The following is a 23,313-nucleotide window of genomic DNA, read 5'->3' as shown; positions in this document are numbered from 1 at the left end:
ACCAAATATTCACTGCACTGTTATGTCAATAATTTGAATAGAGAGATGAAAATATCGAAACACATTACAACAAGACCAGCCATACCGACACAACATAGCGTCGAGAATCGATCGATGCTGCCACTGTGCGACTCGAGGCCAAAGGCTCGATTCTTGACTCCTTTTTAATTCAAAAGAGAACCAGCACATAAACAGCGAGCCTTTTCGCTTATGTATATCACCTGCTGCGATCATACCGCACTCACACATATTACTATAAGAGTTATTATATTATATCATCGGAAACAGGAAGCACTGATAATTGAAACTGGGGCGTCGACAAGGAGAGGATAGACACTACGGTACTTATTACAAAGTAGCTGAAAGGATATCGTTATACATACGTCTGTAAAATATGTATACATAATAACATCGTGATGAATATAATGTACATAAATACACCGTTACACGCATATCATAAGCAGCTCGAAAAAAATAACGTGTATTACACTACGCTGTTTGCGGGCGCTGTTCTCGTTCAAGAGAACGACACGCCCAAACGATGCAAAAGTGTCTGTTAAGTTAAATTATTATTCACAGCGAAATATTTGCATTGTTAAGTAACGACGATACTGCCGCAACGGTTATTAACATACGAAGTACATTCTCATCGACGCGACGTTCGGTTCTTTTCTTACAGATTCCCAGTGCAGTTGATCGTTACGTAAATACTAATAATAATTAAAAAATAATTTAATTATCTACCTATATCCATAATCTGTGCAATTCATAGAATATGATAAATTAGCCGTCGTCCAAATCGACTATTATAATCATCATCCTCGCGTCACATACGATTTTACCTCGCTTGCAGAGCAGCGACTATTTATTTGTATAACGCGTTATGCATATCGATGCAGCTTGCCAATATAACCGAACCCGATGCACGCCCCTGCAGTAAACGATTTCTGTAAACCGCATTGCGAGTCTGAAACATCTGCACCCTAAACCAACCTTGGCACGTGGCTAATTCTTCCTGAAGGCTGCTCATCCACCAGGCCATCAGGCTCATCTGCACCCTCGCCCCAAAAGCATCGGCATTCCTGATCGCCATCCTCTTCCGGTTCCTTTTTCAAAGCCCAGAAAACGCCAGATGTTCGACGATCATTCTCAGGGTCGAACGCTCTCCTATGTTATGTTTCTTCGACCCGCCACAAGCATCGTTTATTTTGACGAGCAACAAGACGCGGACGCTTCTTCATTTTTCCCCTATTACAATAAGAGAGATTTTTAGTTCCGGTTGCCGCTCAGTCTGTAACTATTTTCATTTTTTACCAAAATCGAAAAATCTAGTTCCAGGTAGAAAATGAAAATTAGTTTTCTAGCTGTTACGGAAAGTCTAGTTTCCGTTACTATTCTTTCTCATTACGATCACTGTTGCTATATTTTCTTGCAACTGTTGCGAAAATTTAATGCTTGTGCAACGATAAATTGACGTTAAAGCCTTATTTAACTAAAAAAGTAGAAACTGATCTTGCGTTGCAATAACCAAAAAAGGATCGATAATAGCTCGTTTTTCGTAATTCCAACAATATTCAAACAGTTTTTCAAACGATTCCTGTTTTACTGAATTTTTCTAGTTACCGTAACAAATGAAATTTTTCTCAGTGCAATCAACGCAATTACAAATCTAGCAAAAGTTCATCCGCGTCGTGTGTGTTTAAAAATAAATCTCGTACCACTTTTCGCAATTTTATTAACGACTGACTGAGTCATCCTCGCAAACTTGTACAATTGTTCCGTTAAACAAGCTCTCAAATATTATATGTACCTATAATAATCATCCGTTGTACAGAGTCCGAGGAATGGAGATCGTGAATCCACTACGCCACTAACGGAATTCGCTTGCACAGCTGGATACAAGAATTTACAGAGAGACTCTAGAGGCGTGGAGTGAAACGATGAGAATTATTATCACGGTAAAGCATATCGAGATTTTTTATTTTTTTTTATTTTTTTTAACAAAGGTTTACCATTCACTCGGCGAGAATAACGAACCGACGCCGCTGCAGAGACGCTTCTTGAACACCCTGTACATTCGTCTACAGGATGTGCATCGGCATTAACAATCAGCTCAGCCATAGTGAGGCACCCACGTGACTTACACGGTTCGACTTGAATTCTTAAGCCAGTTTCCCGCGGATGAAATCACCTGCCGAAAACGTGAAAGGGCGAGTCAGGAAAAAGAAAAAATGTGCACCGCGTGGCTCAATGATTCATTTACCAGCTAAAGTCCCCTCTTTACGGTGTATTGTAGAAGAAATCTGCAAATTTTTCCCATTACTTTCAAAAACCAAAATTGTCTTCACCCGTGGTGTACGAATCAGTGGCATACTTCAACTTCCACAAGTAACGTAAGAATTTGAAGATACGTTAAATTTCTTCAGGATTATCGTACACGCTCCAAGGAATAATCGTATATACACATACGCGTACGGTACGGCGAATATTCCTTATTGAATTACAGGCATAATGTCATAGCTGTTGGAGAATATTTGTCGTCGAATAAGTAACACGCGATAACAATAACAGTGTGAGAACGAAGAGACGCGCATACTTGTTCTCGGTTCATTATAATACGTTACAAGAGGCGAGTGTAACGGCAAAGCCGTAGCTTTATATAGTCAGCTTTCTGCGGCACAACGACCGACGATATTGTAGCTTCGTAGCTTCGATGCCTGTACAGAGGATCTCTCTCGACCTTGAGACCGCTTCTTCGCGAAATGCTGCGAAACCGTGCCTCTCAACCGGCTCGTTTGTACATCGTGCAAATTCGTACTCTTTGTAAGACCGAGTGCTGGTAATATCGCAGAAATAAACTATACACTGCCCCGAATGATATTCGTTATTTATTAGAAATTTTAAATAGAATATTTGGAAGATAGAAAAAAAATTGGAGGATAGTTTCCAGGACTATTTAAAGACAAGCAAAATGTCAGGGATATTTCCACGATGACCATTGAGGCGAAAGAAAATTTGATCAACGAACTAAACGAACTTCGGTGTCTCGTTTGCTCGATCCTTCCAAATTCTGACTCATATTGACGAGTAGTCCTGCGCTTGATTATCCTTCGGGTAGATATACGTGTAAGCTTAAACTCACACCTTTCGGATGCTCGCTCCGAGGGTCCGGTTGACACGTGTCCCCCTTTTTTCTCCTCTCTTCGAACGGGGTCGTCGAGTTCGTCCTGCAGGCAGCGAATATACCAGATTTTAAAACGAGTTTTACCTCCTTTCGAAAGGAGAGGAGGAAGAAGAAGAAGAAGAAGAAGAAGAAGAAGAAGAAGAAGAAGAAGAAGAGGAGGAGGAGGAAGGAGGAAAGGAAGTGGAAGAAGAAGCAGAGGCTTGTACAGGCCTCGACCAAAGTCCGGGCTTTGGGTACGAGGTACACTGAGAAAAATTTCATTTGTTACAGTGACTAGAAAAATTCGGTAAAACAGGTATCGTTAAAAAAACTGTTTGAATATTGTCGGAATTACGAAAAACGAGCTACGCCTAACCATTTTGCGCTATCGTCGATCCTTTTTTGGTAATTGAAACGCAAAATCAGTTTCTGAGGCTTACTCTACACTTTTAGCTAAACAAGGCTTTAACGTCAATTTATCGTTGCACGAGCGTTAAATTTTCGCAACAGTTGCAAGAAAATCTAGCAAGAGTGATCGTAATGGTGAAGAATAGCAACGGACACTAGACTTTCCGGTACCAGATGGAAAACTAATTTTCATTTTCTACCTAGACACTATATTTTGTCGATTTTGGTAAATAATGAAAATAGTTGCAGACCGAGCGGTAAACGGAAATAAAAATTTCTCTCCGTGCAGAGTCGTTACCAAACGGGGGTTCTATGACCCATTTATGCCCCCTCCCTCTTTCTCTCTTTCTCTCTCTCTCTCACTCTCTCTCTCTTTCTCTACCTCGGTTTTACTCGTACGTAACCACCTACGTGCATATACCGCACATTCTTTCTCTCCTCGCGTTATCGAGTAACGAACAACGAGCTGTTGCTGCTGCTGCTACGCAGCATTTGGACCTCGAGAAACCTGGTGTAACAACCCCGTCCTTGTCCAGACGGTCAAGTGGAATGTCAATCCCGCGATTAGAGTATTATACGCAGGAAACTTGACACGCGTAGCTCGGCCTGCGTGCACGCCTTTTAGTTTAGTTACATATTATGAAAAATATATCCACTCAGCGGGAATTTACTATATGTATATACATGTATATGCGCAGGAATTTACTATACATACATATATATATATATATATATATACACATATATGCGTGGCTAAACAAACAAGTCCGTGTGTATATTGCTTATTCGCCCTCGATCTGCACGTTTCCGCCGCGTATAAGCTACTTATCACGTATTATTATTGATACGATGTATGTACGGAGGTACATGAAATTTTCATGTTACATTGGACTGAACATTCTCTTCGTTAAAACCTTACCCTAACATGATGGAAGTAACGTTAGGATTTCACGGTCTACAGGAATATAGTCGCGATACAAGACTACGATAATTTAATCGCATCCGCAACATCTATACATATATAGACGGTTATATACTGAGAGAAATTTTTTGAAATATGCAATTCACCGACGGGTGACGAGAAGTCAGCCTATAATTGAGCGATAACCCGTTCGCATTATTATCGTTTTAAATAGTTTCGCGAATTTCGCTGAAATCAGTCTACAACGTTATAAATTAGCCAAGTAATTGAAAATGCGACGATTTTTCATTTATATTTACGTACGTAACCACATTTTTCGCGACAAGAGGTCAAAGCTCGTGAGTAATTCCGTATTTTAATGACGATGAGTATACACGATCGAATGAACGAAAACTTTGTGAACTTTTGAAAAGCGCGCAACGAATCGCGACGTTGAATTTTTCAAGCATAATATCGTCTCGACGTTCGCATGCCTATATTAAGACATATTGCAGACTTTTCTGCTGGAATGAAAACAGTTTCTCAATACCATCCACGTACAAGGCTAAATATACGATATTTCCAATGTAACGAGACGTGCTCCGCGTACGGAATCATAACGCGATGGTAAATTTATTCGACGAACAGACGTGAATTCGGGAAGTGAAACCCGTTTCGCGTGAAAATAATTATCCCCCTCGTTAAATCGTCCAAACGTACGATTTAAATTTGGATTTAAAATAACGATAAAACGAAGATCTAGGCTACGTTTCACGTTTGCGCGACCTTTGAATCGTGCACGATATATCTACAGGAAAATTAAACAGCGTTAATCCTTAGCGTTGAATTCGTATTTTGACAGTTACGTTCGCGGCAAGGACCGCCGGCACTCCGATTGGCGGCTGTTGAATCCGTCACGTCACCGGCGGCCAATCGAAGCCTCGAATCGCTTCCCACGTGACCCGGGAGTCCGAAGCATCCTCGCGATTGGCTCTCGAGTCGCAGCTGGAGCTGCGAAGAGGAGGAAACGGAATCGTGGAAGCCCGGTGCTGTCACCTTTGACGGCGAACAGTAGAGTTGCGACCGTTGAAGCGGCAGCTTTGTAAAACCCGTTTCATCACCTGTTTTTCAGTGTTTAACCGTAGTACCGCAGTGTTATTTCGCTCCGTTTGATCCTACGCTAAAAAAAAAAAAACAAAAAAAAAAAAAAGAAACACAACAACAACGACAACAATGGCTAACAACAGAGCAACCAAGTCCGGATTCGCCGCCGAAGCTCAACGCAAGGTGAACACACGACACGATTCTGCGTTATCTTTACACCCGTTTCTCAATTTCAAATCTCGATATCGCTCCGGATGTATCGTTAAAATATGCTTTTTTATTCGGAACGTTTAACGCGGGATGCTGGATACCGTGTATCCCCGATATTTGGGGTGGCACACTCGCTCCTCGTGTGGTCGAGTAAATGTAGGTCAACCGAGAAATCGTTATTTCCCAGATACCCCGAGGCTCCAGACTCTCCGTCGCCTCCTGGACCAATTTCCCGCTTTTTACACCCGCCCTCGCAATATCAAACGGCTTGAACCGCATGTTCCGTGAAATTTTAGAAATCCGTTTATTCGTCCGGTTCACCCTCGTGCCGAATTTAATCACTAGAAACGTGGTGCTTTTCCGATATTCGCGGCTTTGAGCATCCCCGTAAGACTCGAAGAACGATTGAAAAACGTACGTCAGAATATTTGACGGGGAACAATATACCGAGTTTCAATTGATTTTACGGACAGGTGATTTTTCAATCTAATAAAAATTACGGCCTACGAGACAACTAACAGTAAGTTATTACATATTAAAAATGATTGGTCGAAAATTGGTCAAATATTGTTTTCTTTTTATTCATTGTTTAAATTGTTGCAACGTAAGTTATTATAGTTACGTTTTACTACGATTCGATGACTAAAAATTTTCACACACGTATGTATCAAATATGATATGAAAAAGTTTTTTTTCCTTTCAATGAAAATATACCAGACTCTCGAATAAAATCAACATTTAGTTGCTTTGGTACGCAGTTTAATTTCTGAACGGTGTGACGTTAAATTCGCGAGATTAGAACAGTCGTTTCGCGAAACTGCTGAATTCTCTCGTGATTAGCTGACAGAGATATTGAGAAAATGTGAGAAATCCGGAAGGTAGAAATTCACCACCCGCGCTATTTAAAATTCGCCAATTAACGGGTGAAGATAATTTAATTGCGAGGTAGCCGGTGAGTTTCGCGACGACCCAGTTTTGCGATTAACGTGTAAAAGGGATTATTCTACTTTCGTTGCACGTAACTTAAGTACGAGACCCGGTGACCATGGAACACTTTTTCATCCGTTTACGGTGCGGAACGCTGCTCATTGAGCGGCTGCCGATGATCCAAATTAAACAACAGGCTTGCAAAATGCGATTTTCGATTGAGTATTTGAATGAAATTTTTTTTTTTCCATTTTTAGGGGTGCACAATGCAGTGCAAGCCAAAATAATGAGGACGTATTTTTTGTTTTTCGTTAAGAACGATAATTTTTCATGTCATAGGTGATTGAATTTCACTGATTTTCATATATATATAGATATATCTTAACATGGGTGACGTCACAATGTTATAGTTTTCAAAGTTTTCAATCTGTTATATTAATGGCAATTTTGATTCAATCGAAAAAATAAAAAATACGTCAAAAATATTTTTTTCCAATCTACAAGAACATGAAATAAAAAAAATTCATTCAAACAGTCAATTTTGACTATCGATAAATTATTCCCGAAGAATATTATTGCAAGTATTAGGCGTATCAGTCTGGCTGTATTATGCCGCGATAATTTTTGATAGGTTTCCGATATTAAGGTTGAGGATTAACAGTCTTTCCTATATGTATAATACCGGCAGTAGTAATCGACGTCCAATTGCAGCCGGAGAATTTAATCGCGAGAATAAAATCTTTATATCTACAAGTCGAGATCTAGAGAGTGGCTTATCGCTTCTAGAAAAATTTACAACGGAATCCTAGTTATATGTATATGTATATATATTGTGTCATCGATATATCGAGGAGTGATTGGAGTATTCCGAAGAAACACCCGACTTCGGTAATACTTGAAAGAGGAAATTACGATTATCAGGATCAAAGGTGGAAACGAGATTACTTTTCGCGGTTTTATCCACATCCTGAATACCGTAACGAGGATGAATTCTCGTAGGAGAAAATTATCGGTTAATTGTAATTGAATTAAAACCGCACTTGAAATACATCAGTGTCGATACACTCAGAGAAATTTTTAGCTCCGGTAAACGCTCAGTCCTCAGCTGTTTTCATTTTTTACCAAAATCGACAAAATATAATTCTAAGTAGAGAATAAAAATTAGTTTTCTAGCTGTTACCGGAAAGTCTAGTATCCGTTACTGTTCTTTCTCATTACGATCACTGTTGCTAGATTTTCTTGCAACTGTTGCGAAAATTTAACGCTCGTGCAACGATAAATTGACGTTAAAGCCTGGTTTAAATAAAAAAGTAGATTAAACCTCAGAAACCGATTTTGCGTTGCAATAACCAAAAAAGGATCGATAATAGCTCGTTTTTCGTAATTCCAACAATATTAAAACAGTTTTTTTTTTTAACGATACCTGTTTTACTGAATTTTTCCAGTTACCGTAACAAATGAAATTCTCCTCAGTGTATATCGTACGAATTACGATAATTTCTTATCGTCTTTGGAACAATTTCACCGGTTCTGAAAAAAACATTAAAAAAAAAATAAATAAATAAATAACCCGATGAAACGTGAATAATTTCTATAATTACAAAATGACGCAAACGCGGAGCGTCGCGAGTGCAAATAATCGCATAGACCAGCGAGCTTGAAATCGGTAAATCTAATCGCATGTCACTCGCGCAATGTTTGTTGTATGTAAGGTGTTGCATGTGTGCGTCGTGTCAAAGATACGCAATCTGCGAATATAAAGATAGCTAAAATCGCGAAATACTGTAGTACGATTGCCTATTTCCTCAAAGAGGTGTAGTCCAGTTGAATTGCCAACATCGTCGCTGATACATCGTAGATATTGCAAACGTAATTACGTATATTCGAGAAACTTTGACGTAAACATGGCGTCGAGAAAAGTAAGTCGTTTTCCATTTGCGGTTTATTAATCAGGTCCGATCTGTTCGTTACCTCGTCGACTCAACGTTGTACGTACAAACGTGCATGTATTTGCGTCAATTTCCGTTCGCGGAGGATTTAAGCCGCGAAATGATATATCGAATCATTTTTCATTACCGCAAACTTGTAACTCGTACAACAATTGTTCCACAGTGTCTATCCATATAAGCTTGATTTATTTACTTGCTAAAAATTATTTCGCCGCGGTTAGTGCCGATTCTTTTCGTCCTTCTCTTTGTGTCAGGATAATTTATTTACCGTCGCACCTGCTGAATTTAATTACTAACAGTTTAAAAGATAAGAGCACTTAAGCGTGCAAAGAGTTTCTGACGTAAATATATAATAAATATATATATATACGTGTATATTTATAAGCCGCGATAAAAATAATTTGGCGAAAATGTACGATGGCCGGTTAAACCTTTCGTTACATTTAATCAACGTCCGAGGTGAAACGGTAATTAGCAATTAGTCCGACGTCGACAAAGCGGCTCTTCGTACACATTAAACACATTATAAACATTAAGGTGTGCATTGTACGCACAGCACAGAGCCATAATACCGATTAGACAGACTTCCTGTTTTCCATACGGCAAGTACACACATCGACATTTGTCGGACGTTGAAAGTACGAAGCTAATTTGTAAGCTCAGACTGCGGTTACGCCTCGTTATTTCACCTTCGAGGTAAAATTATCGAATGACGATCGAACCTCGTGTTCGCGGAAGGTGTCTTCCGCGTAATCTGCAACGCAAAGGACAAGTCCCGTCATTCGGCGTACAGAAAGCTTGTAGAAACAAATTATAAGCATAAGCAAAACTAACAAAAAATCAACGTACATTAAAATTAAGGTTGAAAAATAATGAAAAGTAATGACCGGAGAAGGAGATAAAAAATAGATAAACAGGTAAACAGACCGAAAGGGAGTACAAAATAAAGACGGAACAATAAATATGATGAAGAAATAATGAGCTGAAAAACTTGACAAATTAAATATATGAATAAGAAAATTATAAATAAAAAAATTTTAAAAAGAGAGAGAGAGAGAGAGAGATAGAGAGAGGAATAGATGTGTAGACTTAAAGTTTGCCATATAGGGGGGATTCTGGCCCTATGAGTCACCCGGATATCGTTATTATACTATTTCATATCCAACTCGACGATTTACTTAATAATAATCATCATGTGCTTATAAGCGTACAGCTGTACAAACTTGTACGTTTATACACTGTATAACTTATATAGTTTATATATATATATATATATATATACAGTCATGGCCAGTAGTCATTGCCACCGATCAAGACAGTGACAGAGAGTTGCCCGAATTCGGTTGTAGAAGAGTAACCGCGAAATCAATCAGTGTTTTTTTTTTTTTTTTTTATACATGCTTTTTCTAATACCGTGACTGTGACTGCCGGTTATTCCGATTTTTGATTAATTTTCATTTCTGTTGAACAGAAATATGAAGAAGAAAAAAAAAAAACACAACACCATTTGTAAGTTAAAGTCATTCATCTGACTCACGCGGCAAGTTTATAATTAGCCAACTACTTCATCAACGTATCAAATTATACAATTACTATCTTGAATTGCGGTTCGTCGGCCGTTGTTGTACATACATAAATTGATTATTCTAATTAAAACGTAAGATGTATGTTTGCTAAGCTATAATGATAATCGAAGAATAAGAAGATATTATTATATACATACGTGTAATTAAGTTTCTAAACGAATTTCTAACGTACAAGTTTTCGTATCTCGATTTCTCGCGATAATTAGCCGACTTTCGTGCTTACCGATGTCTTCCTATTTTTTTTTTCTTTTTTTTAATTTTCTTTATTTTTTTACTTCGACCCGGTTTCGCGTTCCCCGAACTCATTCGAATTAATAACCAATAATCGGTGATTAACGCGAAACTTCCCATCACATTTAACACGAAAATAACCGACCGTCAGTTATCGCCGAACTGTTTACGTACACCGAGAGAAATTTTTATTTCCTGTTACCGCTCAGTCTTTGACTATTTTCATTTTTTATCAAAATCGACAAAATACAGTTCTAGGTAGAAAATGAAAATTAGTTTTCTAGCCGTTACCGGAAAGTCTAGTATCCGTTACTATTCTTTCTCGTTACGCTCACTGTTGCTATATTTTCTCGTAACTGATGCGAAAATTTAATGCACGCGCAAGAATAAATTGACGTTAAAGCCTTGTTTAACTAAAAAAAGTAGAAACTGATTTTGCGTTGCAATAACCAAAAAAGGATCGATAATAGCTCGTTTATTCGTAATTCCAACAATATTCAAACAGTTTTTTTAACGACACCTGTATCACTCAATTTTTCTAGTTACCGTAACGAATGAAATTTTTCTCAATGTATGTAGTAAATTATCTATGTTCTACGTTTAATCGCGACATATGTTAAGAAATAAAACGCTCTAATTTTTATAACATCGTTCGGTTGTCAAGGTTTAAAGAAATCGACGACGTGTTGAATAATAGAAAAAATAAATAAATATAAAAACTACAATCTCCAACCAGCATAAAACCGAAGAGAGTCGATTACAGTGAATAAATATATTTCAACCCTGGATTTCCGTCGAGTCTGGTGCTCCTGGAGATAGAACGAGGTATCCCAGACTGTATTACGTGTAGACAGTGAGAAACCGGTATAACAACAAGCATCGTCTTTCTTATCTGAGAGCGCGGCTGGCCGAGGGGCAAAGTCTCTTTTCCCCGATAGAGATTCGAAACGATTCTCACAAGCGTATCCTTCAGACGTGTTTCAGTGCATTGCATGTGTTTCGTGATATGCCGAGCACACAAACCCAAGATCGGTAGATGATCCATCCGCCTAACCGAATGTTTAAGGCTAACGACTTGCAGAGCGTTAAACGTTCAACGGTGCGAGTATTTCGAATTTGTACGTACATACGTGTACGAAGTATTACAGGTATATGAAAGCTTGTAAGATAGGCCTGGAGGTCTTTTCATCCGCAAAAACCATTTCGTAATATTCATATTTCAAGATACAGACGCGTTATTCTATTCTATTGGTATTCAATCGCGTCGTTAAATTTCGGCGAAGATTACTCGACGAATATACAGTGACGTTATTTTTATTTATTTATTTTTTTATTATTGTGGAAAGTGTTGGAAGAACATTCGAAAAATTGAAAATAATTCTTGCTGGATACGCGGATGAAATATTTTATATAGAAACGAGAATTCCGTTACGTTGAAACTCGTAAAAATTTCAATCTTGCGTTCAAGCTCCAATTTTACTTTGTTGAGTTTTTTTTTTTTTTTTTTCTTCTTCTTTTTCTTTCATTTTTTGCCAGCCGGCAACGTTCGTCCTCGGATTTTCATAAAAGTTGAATTTAAAAAAATTAATCTTCGTCCTCGCGAAAGCCTCTCTTCGTATATTTAAAAACATTGTCGGGGGATTTCGAAATTACATATTTCAAAGTTCAGGAAGTCGATAAGTTGAATATCGATATTCTTTGGTTAATTATTCTTATTCCCAAACAGTCGCATTGTATATAATATCGGATAAACAAATCGAAAGAAGCTTATTTTTCCAAGTCCCCGTCAATGATTTTAGTGTTAAAAATTTTTCTTTCAATTACTTGTCAGATACGACCAAACGATTCGTTAAGTTGCTAAAGAAATCATCAAAAAGGTATCGATATTCAACGGTAACTCGATCGACCGACGAACCATTCATCGAACCTTTCGAATCTCGTTAAAAAAAAATTTCATTGTCTCGCAATTTTACCCTTCAGACAGTGATTATAACACTACGCGATAGGTAATATAACAAAAAAACAAGACCGTGCGATCGGACCAGTTTGCATACTCGTAAAAAAATCGTGTCCTAATAAGGATCTAAAACGATCCAAAGCCGCGATGAATTCCTGTTACGAAACTGTTGATTCGCGTTGTATCAACGATCGCGAGACGATTCGTGTCAGTATTGCGTTACGTAACGTAAATGCAGGTGAATTATTAACCGAATTAGGATCTCGTTCTCGTTCAATCAAGTCACGCGTACACACGTACGTTGTACGTATGTGTAAAATCCAAATCAATTCCATATATATACATACATAGATATATACACGTACATCGCGTCACGAGAGTTAAAGACATCAGCAACGATGATGCCACCGAATGACCGAGTTTTTTTTTTTTTTCTTTTTTCAACACATGGACATGTACGTATTTAAACACGAAACGATTTGTTGCATGTGGGTCAACGATTTTACACTCGGGATAACAACCACACAAATAGAATTGTACCCACATATACGTAATAATACATATATATGTTACATATATATATATATATATATGACGCCTGAACCATGTGTAAATTAATGCCCGAAGCATACTAGCGTAAACGCAACAAGCGTGTATGTGAAGACACTAACGTTTGAATCATGCGTATGTGTCATTACACGTACCTTACACATACCGGGAGGTCCGTTTAGCTCCTTTTACGGACTTCTCGAGATCCGAGACCGCAAACTCGACTGCCTCGACCCAGCATCAACGAGAGAGAGATCTTTAGAGTCTCTCAACTCGAGCCAATTACGTATTATATGTAATTTTTTTTTTTTTTTTCTTTTTTATACAATCAACAGTTTTCGAGTAATATACTTGATTACACTTTGGACGTTTCCGATTTCCGCACACATTATAACCGAATGCTAACGTCTTGAGCGTCGTCGAATAAAAATCTAAAAAAAAAAAAAAAAAAGTTTTGTAAAAGTGTCGTTTTATTTTTCAAAACAAATTTCTTAGGAAATTATTTATGCGCAAAGGCGAATGTTTACCGAAAAGAAATAGAAAAAAGCAACGTTACTCGCGGCCCTTTTCAATTAACCTCGTCAATCGTTTCTTTTTCATCCAGCTTGAATTTTTTTTTCGCACATCTTTATTCTTATCGGACGATATTTAAGATCTTTATTATTTACTCTCGTAATGTATTGCGTATACCTGTCACGTCTCGCGACCCAGTTTTTCACGCAAAATTTAATTGGAATCAAGTTTTTTCACGAAAAGAATTTCCGACTGTACATATAAAGCAGGTATTCGATTATAATATAATCTGAACACCGTGTCGTCGTATATACTCTGCTTGCATGTACGTATGTATGTACATATGGTACATTTATATCAATAAATTTGAACCGATAAGGCAACGCCGAAATTCCCCGAGGCACGCACTATATACATACCTAACGTATATAACACGTTACATATTGAATGACACGATAAATTCACTTGTACGAAGGTGATAAGGAGACTTGGGATGATATTAATATCGCGTCTCGAACGATAAGAGAATAAAAAAAAAAAAAAAACAAGAGAAACCGAAAGCAGAGAAAATTCCATTGAAATTTCAATATTGCACAAATCGGATATCGTGTGTACAGAGTTTTCCGACGGTTTATTACCGCAAAATGACGTCAGGAGAAATTCCACTTGGATTTTTCGTTTCTTTTTTTTTTTTTATTTTGCTTTTAACACCGCCACGACACATGTTTATACTTTACATACACCTACATACGAACCCATATACATGGATATGCGTGGAGTTTATCGCGTTCGGATGCATCAGTCGACGGCACGCAGTTGAGTGTATAAAAAGTATAATATCTTAGGCTGCGTGGCACGTCGAAGGGTATAAAAATTTCAATATCATAGTTAATGCCGTTTTTTGTATTTTTTTTTTTTTTTTTTTAAGAATATAGCTGCGGCAGGTTATACAAAAATCCGATGATGCATTTACAGCCGAGAGTATAATGACGCGTGTTTATCGTTATCGCTGTGACTTTTTACGCGGAGTTTCGATGAAATTTTCGAAAACGTCGATTACGAAATCCCGGGATTTATTCACTCTTCGTTATTTCATCTTACTTTTTATTATTCCTATTTTATACAGTCTTAAGAACGTTACATGGATATATTATATGCATTAATATACTCGCGAATCCATATAAATGAAGAATCGACGCTACACCGATAGTGTTTCAAATTCTTGACGAAGTAATAAAACGAAGATTATACGTTTGTACGTATGCATATAAATTCATCAATTTTCTATCCACGATCCAACGAAAAGAAATAAAATTACAAGTATCGCGATAAAATTAATTATACAGTGAGTATAAAAATGTTTTATTATCACGCATAGTATATATACATATATATATACATATATATATGTATAACATATATCTGTAGCTGTTTTTTTATAATATTACAGTTGCCAGAAAGTTTGTTTTAATTAAAAACACGCTTGCCGTAACATTTTTAGATATAAAATAAAATTCTCCACGTTATACGAAAATTTGACTTTCGCTTATATCGGATCGAGACTCTTTTTTTTTTTCTCCAATCGTTATTAGGACTGAATTTCCACATATTTTATTTATATACGTACGCACATATTTGATATACTACGTAGCGATTCTCCTAAGGCAGGTTTAATGTTATCCAAACGCGACGTTGCGTTTATATTAAATATCTCGCAACTTCGTCGAAAGTATCCAGCCGAGTATTTAATATCTTCCCTTATACAAATCCGGCAACTTTGAATATCAATTTTTAAATATTATGATATTATACAGAATTCAGCCGGTTGAGTGTAACAACGAGGGAATAGTTGAGAAAAAAAAAAAAAAAAAATGAATCAATTTCCTTCAAACTTTACCGTAATTTATCGATCCGTTACTATATTATTTACGTGTAAGGATATGAAAAGAAAAAAAAAAAATGTTTTAAATATAATCGCTTTACTTACGATAAGATAATCGTTAATTTATTATTAATTGATACTACATCTGCATTACGTTTATATATATATATATATATATATATATATATATACACATATGTACATAAATAATGATTAATTCATATCGCGGGAATTATGTAACATATTTCAGTTAGCCTTATCATTCGGAATTTCTTCCAACACGCGCAACATGTATATGTGTATAAACGCACGTGTCTTTCATTAAATATGTACACGTAATGCCGACGGTGAAAATAATAATAACAATAGCAAAAACGTATGCAAGCGAAATCGCGAAAAGCTAAGGAAAGCGGATTGCGTCAGGAATAAAAACGTCGGTCTGACTTGCTCGGATCCTGATAACGCGAATGTCTGACCGCATATTATGAGAACATCCGCCGAACTACTCGCGTAATAAAACTTTTGACTATCAGGGTGGAAACAATGAAAAATAAAAAAAAAAAAAATAGTAGTAGAGAAGAAAAAACATTTTTTCAGTACTTGAAGCTGATGTAGAAATTCTCGTTTTTTTTTGTTTTTTTTTTTTGTATTACTAATTTTACTAATTTTTGAAAAAGAAACGAATATAAAAACGATTTTTTTTTTTTGACACCGCCAAGTGAATTTCGTAATAATTTTCATTAAGAAACGGATTTGACATTATCGTCAAACAAGCGCGAACTAATTAATTAATTATAATCTTTGACAATGAGGTTAGTCGATTTTACGCATTATTATATTCATGCATATTTATAGTCGCTGTTTTTAAAGATAACCGGATGGTTGTTTCGCCATTCTGCCTGTAAGGTCAAAGGCGGTGTCAAAATGTCGTAGAGAATTTTACGGCTCGGTAAACCGCAATTTCATGCTTCGATCGCGTTGAAAGGAATTTTACTTTTACGTTTAGATTTAGACGTGAATTGCATCTTGCAAAAATTAGACGTGACGTTGATCTTCAAGTCTCAATTTTCAAACGCGCATTGCATGTGACTAAAAATTTCGTAATAATTTTACCCCTCCTCTTCTTTCTTTGATATGTGTGTATATATATATATATATATATATATATTTATTTTCTTAAAAATTATAACGTCAAGTTTGCTCGACACGTTCTTAAATTCGTACCTCGTAGAAATTTGCCGATTTACGTGCGGGAATATCAAGATTTATCCATTTGTTGTTTATAATTATAAACGATATCCAACGGAATTCATCATTTTCACAATTATACCGATGAAAATATCGTGAAAATTGGCGATTTCATTCCGCAAAATGTAATTAAAATATTTATAATTTATTCTAGTTGTATCAAGCGTAATATTCATTAAAATACAGCAACGACGTTCTCAAGGATTCTTGTAAAATGTAACTCGTCATCGATTTTGCCACGTGATGTCACCGTCTGGGAATATGAGTCATGCTCGATGGAATGCAGCCGTTGGCATAATATATCTTTTGACGTCGTTCACGTGGCCAACGAATTCTTTCCGCGAAATATCCTTCGTTAAATTATACCTGTGAAATAACGTTTCTGTGAATTTTTCCCCAAGATGCGGGAGAAAAGGAAAAAAAAAAAAAAAAAAAGAAAAAAAAATATTTCGTTTTCGGGTACGAATAATTCCAACCGCCAATCCAGTAATCCGATAACTATAATTCCCTCGTAAAGTGTCGCGATATCGTATATATATATATATGAGTGTTGTTACAATTTGAATAATAAAATAGAAAAAAAATAAAAAATATGTAGACAATCGTGATCGATATCGATCGATATCGAATAACAAAACTAGGACGGCAGTATATAACAAGATAATGTTTTAGATCGGTTAGATTTTAGAACTCATATAATACGTATGCAGAGTAAAGTATATTATTTTTAGAGAAAACAGTCTGTATTTTATTTACGTATTAATTTTCTTGGTCGATTATCAATATATGAACGAGAAAAAGAAACATAACCGCCTAAATGTGTACGATTTTAATGAAGATTTGACAATTTTTTTTCTACTATTGAAAATCGATTTTCTACTACACGTTCTTAGCCTAAGTATCGACACGATATTTGACCGTCTATTTTAAAACGATTTTTTTTATTATTTTTCTTTCTGTTTTCAGATAAACAGTAAATACAGCGAGGAATTGGCCCAGGAGAGTTTAGAATGGATAAAAACAATAACCGGCGAGGAAATAAACACGAGCGGAGACATGGACAATTTTTACGAAACCCTTAAGGACGGAACTCTCCTCTGCAGGTGAGAGCTTTTAAACTCAGGCTTCGAAACTCGTCTCGAAATTTTCAGTTGAAATAATTTGAAGACGAAAAAAAAAAAACAAATAAAATAAATAAATAAATTTAATTTCGCAGATTGGTGAACAGCATCAAGGAGGGATCGGTTAAGAAGATAAACAACACCGGGCTGGCTTTCAAGTGTATGGAGAACATAAACGCGTTTTTGGAAAATGCAAGAGCTCTGGGAGTACCGGCCCAGGAAACATTTCAGACCGTCGATCTATGGGAAAGACAAAATTTAAACTCTGTCGTAATCTGTCTTCAATCGCTAGGCCGCAAGGTGGGTGGTTAATTTTTTTTTTCTTGATAAAGATTTTGAGAATAGACATCGCTTGAAAAATACGTAAAAAAAAAAAAATAAAAAATAAATTTATCTTCATTTTTACCTCAGGCTGGAAATTACGGCAAACCGAGCATCGGGCCGAAAGAGGCTGACAAGAACGTGCGAAACTTTAGCGACGAACAGCTCAAGGCTGGTGCTGGTGTGATAAGTCTTCAATACGGTAGCAACAAGGGAGCAACCCAGAGTGGTATCAATTTTGGAAATACAAGACACATGTAAATCATCCCGCCATCCTGCTCGAGCACATTTTCCAAAATTCAGACTTCCAAAACCGCCTTACAATTAGACAACTCTCTCTCACACACACACACACACACACACACATGTAACTTGATTAATTTTACATTCAAAGGACACGGAACGTTTCGTACATCCTTTCATATCTTTTTTCTTCCCCTTTTCTTTCGTTTCCCTTATTATTTTTAAATATATATATATATATATTTTTTTCTTTGGTTCGATAACGAGAAAAAAAAAAAAAAACAACAAACAACGAAGCTGCGACGTTTGCAATCGCTATTCAAGTTTACTTAAGATAAATTGACGAACATAATATTGCAACGTTTCACGAAATTTTTCATTTTGCTTCAAAACTTTATCTTTTTCTTTCCCTCGTTTGTTTTCATTCATCTCCTCACGACGAGGCAACGACGGAAATATGTTTGCGACACGATTCGCGCGATAGCGTGTAACAACAATTAACGATTACGGAAGTGACGATTGCGTTTGAAGTAATTTGGTTTTTTAATTTAAAATTTACGCGTTGCAAAAATCTTCCTAGTCGCTTTACGTTCTCGTTGGGTTCTCTAACGCGAGGAGATATTCATGATAAACAAAGATAATAATATTGCCATTATTATTATTATTAATAATATAATAACGATTATTATGTTATATGATAATCATACTATACACTATAAATAAGATAGAAAGATTATTTACCAAGTATTTTGTACAAACTCTTTTTTGGTGGTTATATATACTATTATCAGATGTAACTTTTAATAATGTATTAAGAAAGATTATAGATTAATAAATCAAACTATAGATTGAAAATGCGAAATGAAAATTGGGAATTGCGTTCATTCCATACTTGCGGAGAAACTAAGTACTCTTAATTTAAAATCGACGGTAACATTATTTTTATCAACTGATATTATTTTTTTCACACTTGTTGCACGTTGCGAAATTTCTGAAAAATTCAACGATAAGAGAGAAATCGTTTTTCCGAAGGTGTACAGAATATCATAGCAATGCGCGTAACGTTCAGATACCGACGACTATGCGAGCAGTTGATAAAACAAATAATTTTGAGACATATCAGGGACCTCGACTTTATGCGTAATAAATATATTCTACGGTCACGTACACAATCAGAATTACAACGTGTACAACATTTATGTACAAAAAATTACGTTTTTCATAGACGAGTATCACCGGTTCAAGGGAATAAGTTGTTGAAAAATTTTATTTCTGGAATGGATAATAATCCAAGCCAGTGTTGTAACTGAACTGTGGTTTCTTCGCCTTCTTAGCCATTTCCAGCATTTTCTGTACCTCGCTCCTGAAAACGAAGCAAACATTTTTTTCTCAATCAGAAGTCTGCGACGATGAAAGGTTCTCGCATTCTCTTTCGCTCAGCTCCTCACCTATAAGGCGGTGGCTTTATCTCATCGGCCAGAGTGCAGGCTTCGGGTGGCTCGCTATCTTGTTTGTAAATGCGTCTCCTGACGACATCCACGTCTCTGCCAAACGCCTCGTCTAAGTCAAAGATCCTCGACGGCGGGGCATCAAAATAAATGATGAAATAGCTGCAAGAATAGATTACCGACGTCGATAGCGATCGTGTGTTATTCAAGGATATTTACGGTATAGCCGAAAAAAGTGTCGGAGCAGAGACGGCGACGCTGTTTTCCTGGTTTGAGAATGTAAGCCCGTCTCCTGCTCTCGACACTTTCTTCGCTGGGTTCGATATTTTTCTCATACTTTGCCTCTCTGTGCACCAAACTGTGAGCACTTGTCTTAAACGGCATCTTCTTGAACCCCAGACTGTCGATTTTCCGGATTATGCCTCCGGTGCTGAAGATTGTGTTCGCCGTCCTCTTCAGAGTCGACACGATATCGGTCTGCAAGAACAAAAATAATTTCACGACTCAACCGACGTGGATAATTCCAAGTTCCGAGTTACATTGTGAATAATTTCACAACATAATCGACGCGGATAACTAAGAATTCTGCACAAAAAGCACAAATTCGCAACATGAATGTTTATTCAAAGTTGTAGGTTATGTTGCGGTGGGCTAAGTATTAGGTTATGTTAAGCAGAATTAGTCGAAGTTAGCCACAACAAACCTTTGGCATGACGCGAAGGAGCATCGTCAGTTCGTATGTCGGCATTTCGGAGACTTTCCAGGTTTAATTCTCGCGCGGAATCAGAAAAATTACGACAATCCGTCCGAATGAAATCCTTGTGTACTCCGAAACGCCGAAACGAATTCGGTATTGATCAGTGCTGCCAACCACACTCGCGTCGACCACGACTACCATCAACTGAACTTTTAAACGGATCCTGTATTTTAGCGCCATTTAGCGGCGCGGCGGAAAAATATTTACGGAATCGATATTAAGCGTGAAGTTTGAAATTCGAACGTCTGAGAATTGGTTCCGATATTTTTTTTCTCGATAAGTGTCTTACAAGTAGAGTTAGAAATTTTCCGATAACCGACTTCAAGTTAGAATTAACGCATATATTTGATGGATGATAAAATTCTGTCGCAGGGTTTCAAGAATTTGCAAAATTTCAGTTTGCGATAGAATTCTGAATGCCAAAATTTCAAAAACTTTCTAGAAACATAGAAGACTGTATTATAAAATAATATTACTGCATCAGAAAATTCTACATTTAGAAATTCTAACTTTTTGAGACACTCTGACCTAATTCGGATCAATGACAGTCTACGATAATGTTTTGCTGGTTGTCAAGTCGTACGACGGTTTGATCGAAGATATTTTTTAGGATAAAATTATTTTCACCGATCCCTCGAATTTCTTCCATCGAGTTCGTTCGACGCCAATCGCTAGTAATCACCTGACATTATATCCATCGTTATGAATTCTGAAATTTCATCATATCCAATCAGAATTCAGGAGCCATTCGCATTACGAATATTTCAAGGGTGGCTCGTGATAGACAGCTGGTCGTACAGTTAACGAGAGGATAAAGTCAAACTCTGGAGTGTACAAATATATATATAATGTTCATTAATGGGTTTCCAGCTGCTAACTATATTTTTGGAGTCATAACTGAAACAAGTTTTCCTTCTATGGAAATTTTATGTGTCTATTATCAACGTATCGTTCGTTTCTCCTGTGACTTGCGTCGCTAATCATTGGCACATAAAATTTACTTAGAAAGGAAACTCGTTCCAAATTAAATTCCAAAAAAAAAAAATAGTGAGCCACTGGAAACCTATTAATGATCATTACCGTAGACATACCAAAGTCCGCCTGTATTCAGGCAACTGAGAGTAAATTTTACCGATCGACATTTATCTCATTTTTCACGATTCGCCGACACTCTTCACTCGCCAACGAATCGTGGAGTTTGAAACAAAGTCGAGGGGTGAAAATGTATCCCGGATTGCATAAATGCAGGCGATTGAACATTAGAGTGGTCCTTATTCAGGGTGTTGACGAATGTTTGCCAGACCATCCCCGAAATCAACTTAAAATAATTCGAAAACAACCGCCTAATTTCTTCAGATTTTTACATCAACTCTAAGATAGTCCGCATTGTGATCGAAGTTTTTTATGGAAATGAACACGGGTAAAACTTTTTTTCTCAGTATATATTTTATTGCAAGAGTAATAATGTTGCAAAGAATCTGTAACCGCGAGGTTTTGGTGAGAATTAGTGCTACTGTCTGGGAAAAAATACACATCATCGTACGAGGCAATCTAGACGAATTGCACAACCTCGAAACCTGACTTTTTTTTCTTTATTCAGAGGAAGTGCAATTCGTCTAGATTCCCTCGTACGACGCTGTGTATAATTTTTTTCATATAGCATCAATACTGTCGACTAAAACCACGCAGTTACAGATTTTTTGGAACATTATTACTTTCACGATAAAATATATAGTGCGAAAAAAAGCTTTTCTCGTGTCACTTCCATAAGAAACTTCGATCACAATGCGGGCTATCTCAGACTTGTTGTAAGAATTTGAAAAAATTTGGCGACTCTTTTTAAATTATTTGAAATTCATTTCAGTGATGGGGCGGTAAAAATTCGTCAACACCCTAAACAAGAACCACCCTATTGAACATACATAGAATTGCCAATGTAAATATGTATGTATAAGTTCTAGTAGAAAACGGTCAATTTGAGAATAATGACAAAAAAATAAAATAAAAAAAAAAAAAAAAAATAGGAACAGGAGAGGTGTGAGAAGAAAAAACTGAAAACTTACGTTCAAACATACAGCGCGGGTATCGTTCAACAGGTAATTTATGATCGGATCGATGGTTCGCGCACAGGTAAAGTGCACCACTCTAAAGCTACGTTGCACGCCTATCCGTCTCGTCAGTTACTCATGAATACTTGCGACCCGTTCTGCCAGTACCCGCAATAGCATTATCCTTATCGACGATCTCGATCTTCGGGGGGTGAGTTTTAACCGGATGTTAGTGACGCTTTTTACATCCGTTTTGCACACTCATCGATACTAATCATTCGAAGTGCGATCCTTCACGGATTCGTGGGCGGGAAAAACTGTGCCGAAATTACACAGTATATATAAATTATAGGAAGTCGGACTTTAATTAGGATAAATAATTAATGTGCAAGGCCATGTTAACACCGCTAAACAAAAATTTTCATTTTTTATTTTTGTGCCTGGGTTGGGTTCATTATTATTTTATTGGGCATACATCAAGACAATGGAAAAAATATATACACCCCCTCCTATTAAATTTTGCTTTTGTTGCCTTGGGAGAAATAATTTTTGCCATCACAAGTCTGTAGAGATTTTGTGGCGGAAATAGTTTGACTTTGCTATTTCGAAACTGAAGAGAATCTATATGATTTTAATTGTTCAGTTAATAAAAAAAAACCGAAGCAATATTATTTTTTTAATAAAAGTGATTTAAATACTAAACCAATGTTTGTTTAATTGTTATTCACAATAAATGTATGAAAAAAT

At 36.7% G+C, this 23,313-nt stretch overlaps 2 protein-coding genes and 3 long non-coding RNA genes across 9 annotated transcripts; 2 read left to right on the top strand and 3 right to left on the bottom strand.

The window, feature by feature from the left end:
- The first annotated feature begins 485 nt into the window (after nt 1-485).
- Nucleotides 486-22,031, top strand: LOC124295260. Its single transcript, XR_006905156.1, has 4 exons — nt 486-496; nt 2,701-2,704; nt 19,953-19,957; nt 21,976-22,031. It is a non-coding gene; the product is annotated as an uncharacterized LOC124295260 (long non-coding RNA).
- On the bottom strand, nt 556-3,223 carry LOC124295258. Of its 4 annotated transcripts, XR_006905153.1 has the most exons (5): nt 3,145-3,223; nt 2,264-2,303; nt 2,013-2,191; nt 1,811-1,919; nt 556-1,248 (listed from the first exon to the last, which is right to left on the bottom strand). It is a non-coding gene; the product is annotated as an uncharacterized LOC124295258 (long non-coding RNA). The 4 variants fall into 4 exon arrangements; XR_006905152.1 differs by having other exon boundaries at nt 2,013-2,303; XR_006905154.1 differs by lacking the exon at nt 3,145-3,223 and having other exon boundaries at nt 2,264-2,567.
- Nucleotides 3,942-22,127, bottom strand: LOC124295259. The gene is made up of 4 exons (XR_006905155.1): nt 21,935-22,127; nt 7,593-7,596; nt 5,768-5,778; nt 3,942-3,953 (listed from the first exon to the last, which is right to left on the bottom strand). It is a non-coding gene; the product is annotated as an uncharacterized LOC124295259 (long non-coding RNA).
- On the top strand, nt 5,589-18,482 carry LOC107226410 (myophilin). 2 transcript variants are annotated; one of them, XM_015667215.2, is made up of 4 exons: nt 5,589-5,759; nt 17,595-17,731; nt 17,845-18,049; nt 18,161-18,482. In XM_015667215.2, exons 1-4 carry the CDS (start codon nt 5,706-5,708, stop codon nt 18,329-18,331), a joined length of 567 nt encoding a protein of 188 aa, XP_015522701.2. In that variant the 5' UTR covers nt 5,589-5,705; the 3' UTR covers nt 18,332-18,482. The 2 variants fall into 2 exon arrangements, with proteins under 2 accessions (XP_015522701.2, XP_015522702.2); XM_015667216.2 differs by lacking the exon at nt 5,589-5,759 and adding an exon at nt 8,548-8,632.
- Nucleotides 18,728-20,651, bottom strand: LOC107226409 (probable 28S ribosomal protein S6, mitochondrial). The gene is made up of 4 exons (XM_015667214.2): nt 20,465-20,651; nt 20,099-20,238; nt 19,762-19,923; nt 18,728-19,676 (listed from the first exon to the last, which is right to left on the bottom strand). The coding sequence occupies exons 1-4, from the start codon at nt 20,507-20,509 to the stop codon at nt 19,580-19,582; spliced, it is 444 nt and encodes a 147-aa protein (XP_015522700.1). The 5' UTR covers nt 20,510-20,651; the 3' UTR covers nt 18,728-19,579.
- Nucleotides 22,128-23,313: the final 1,186 nt, after the last annotated feature.

The sequence above is a fragment of the Neodiprion lecontei genome, chromosome 7, assembly GCF_021901455.1.
Source record: "Neodiprion lecontei isolate iyNeoLeco1 chromosome 7, iyNeoLeco1.1, whole genome shotgun sequence".
Taxonomy (NCBI): domain Eukaryota; kingdom Metazoa; phylum Arthropoda; class Insecta; order Hymenoptera; family Diprionidae; genus Neodiprion; species Neodiprion lecontei.
This window is presented reverse-complemented; position numbering and strand designations above follow the sequence as displayed.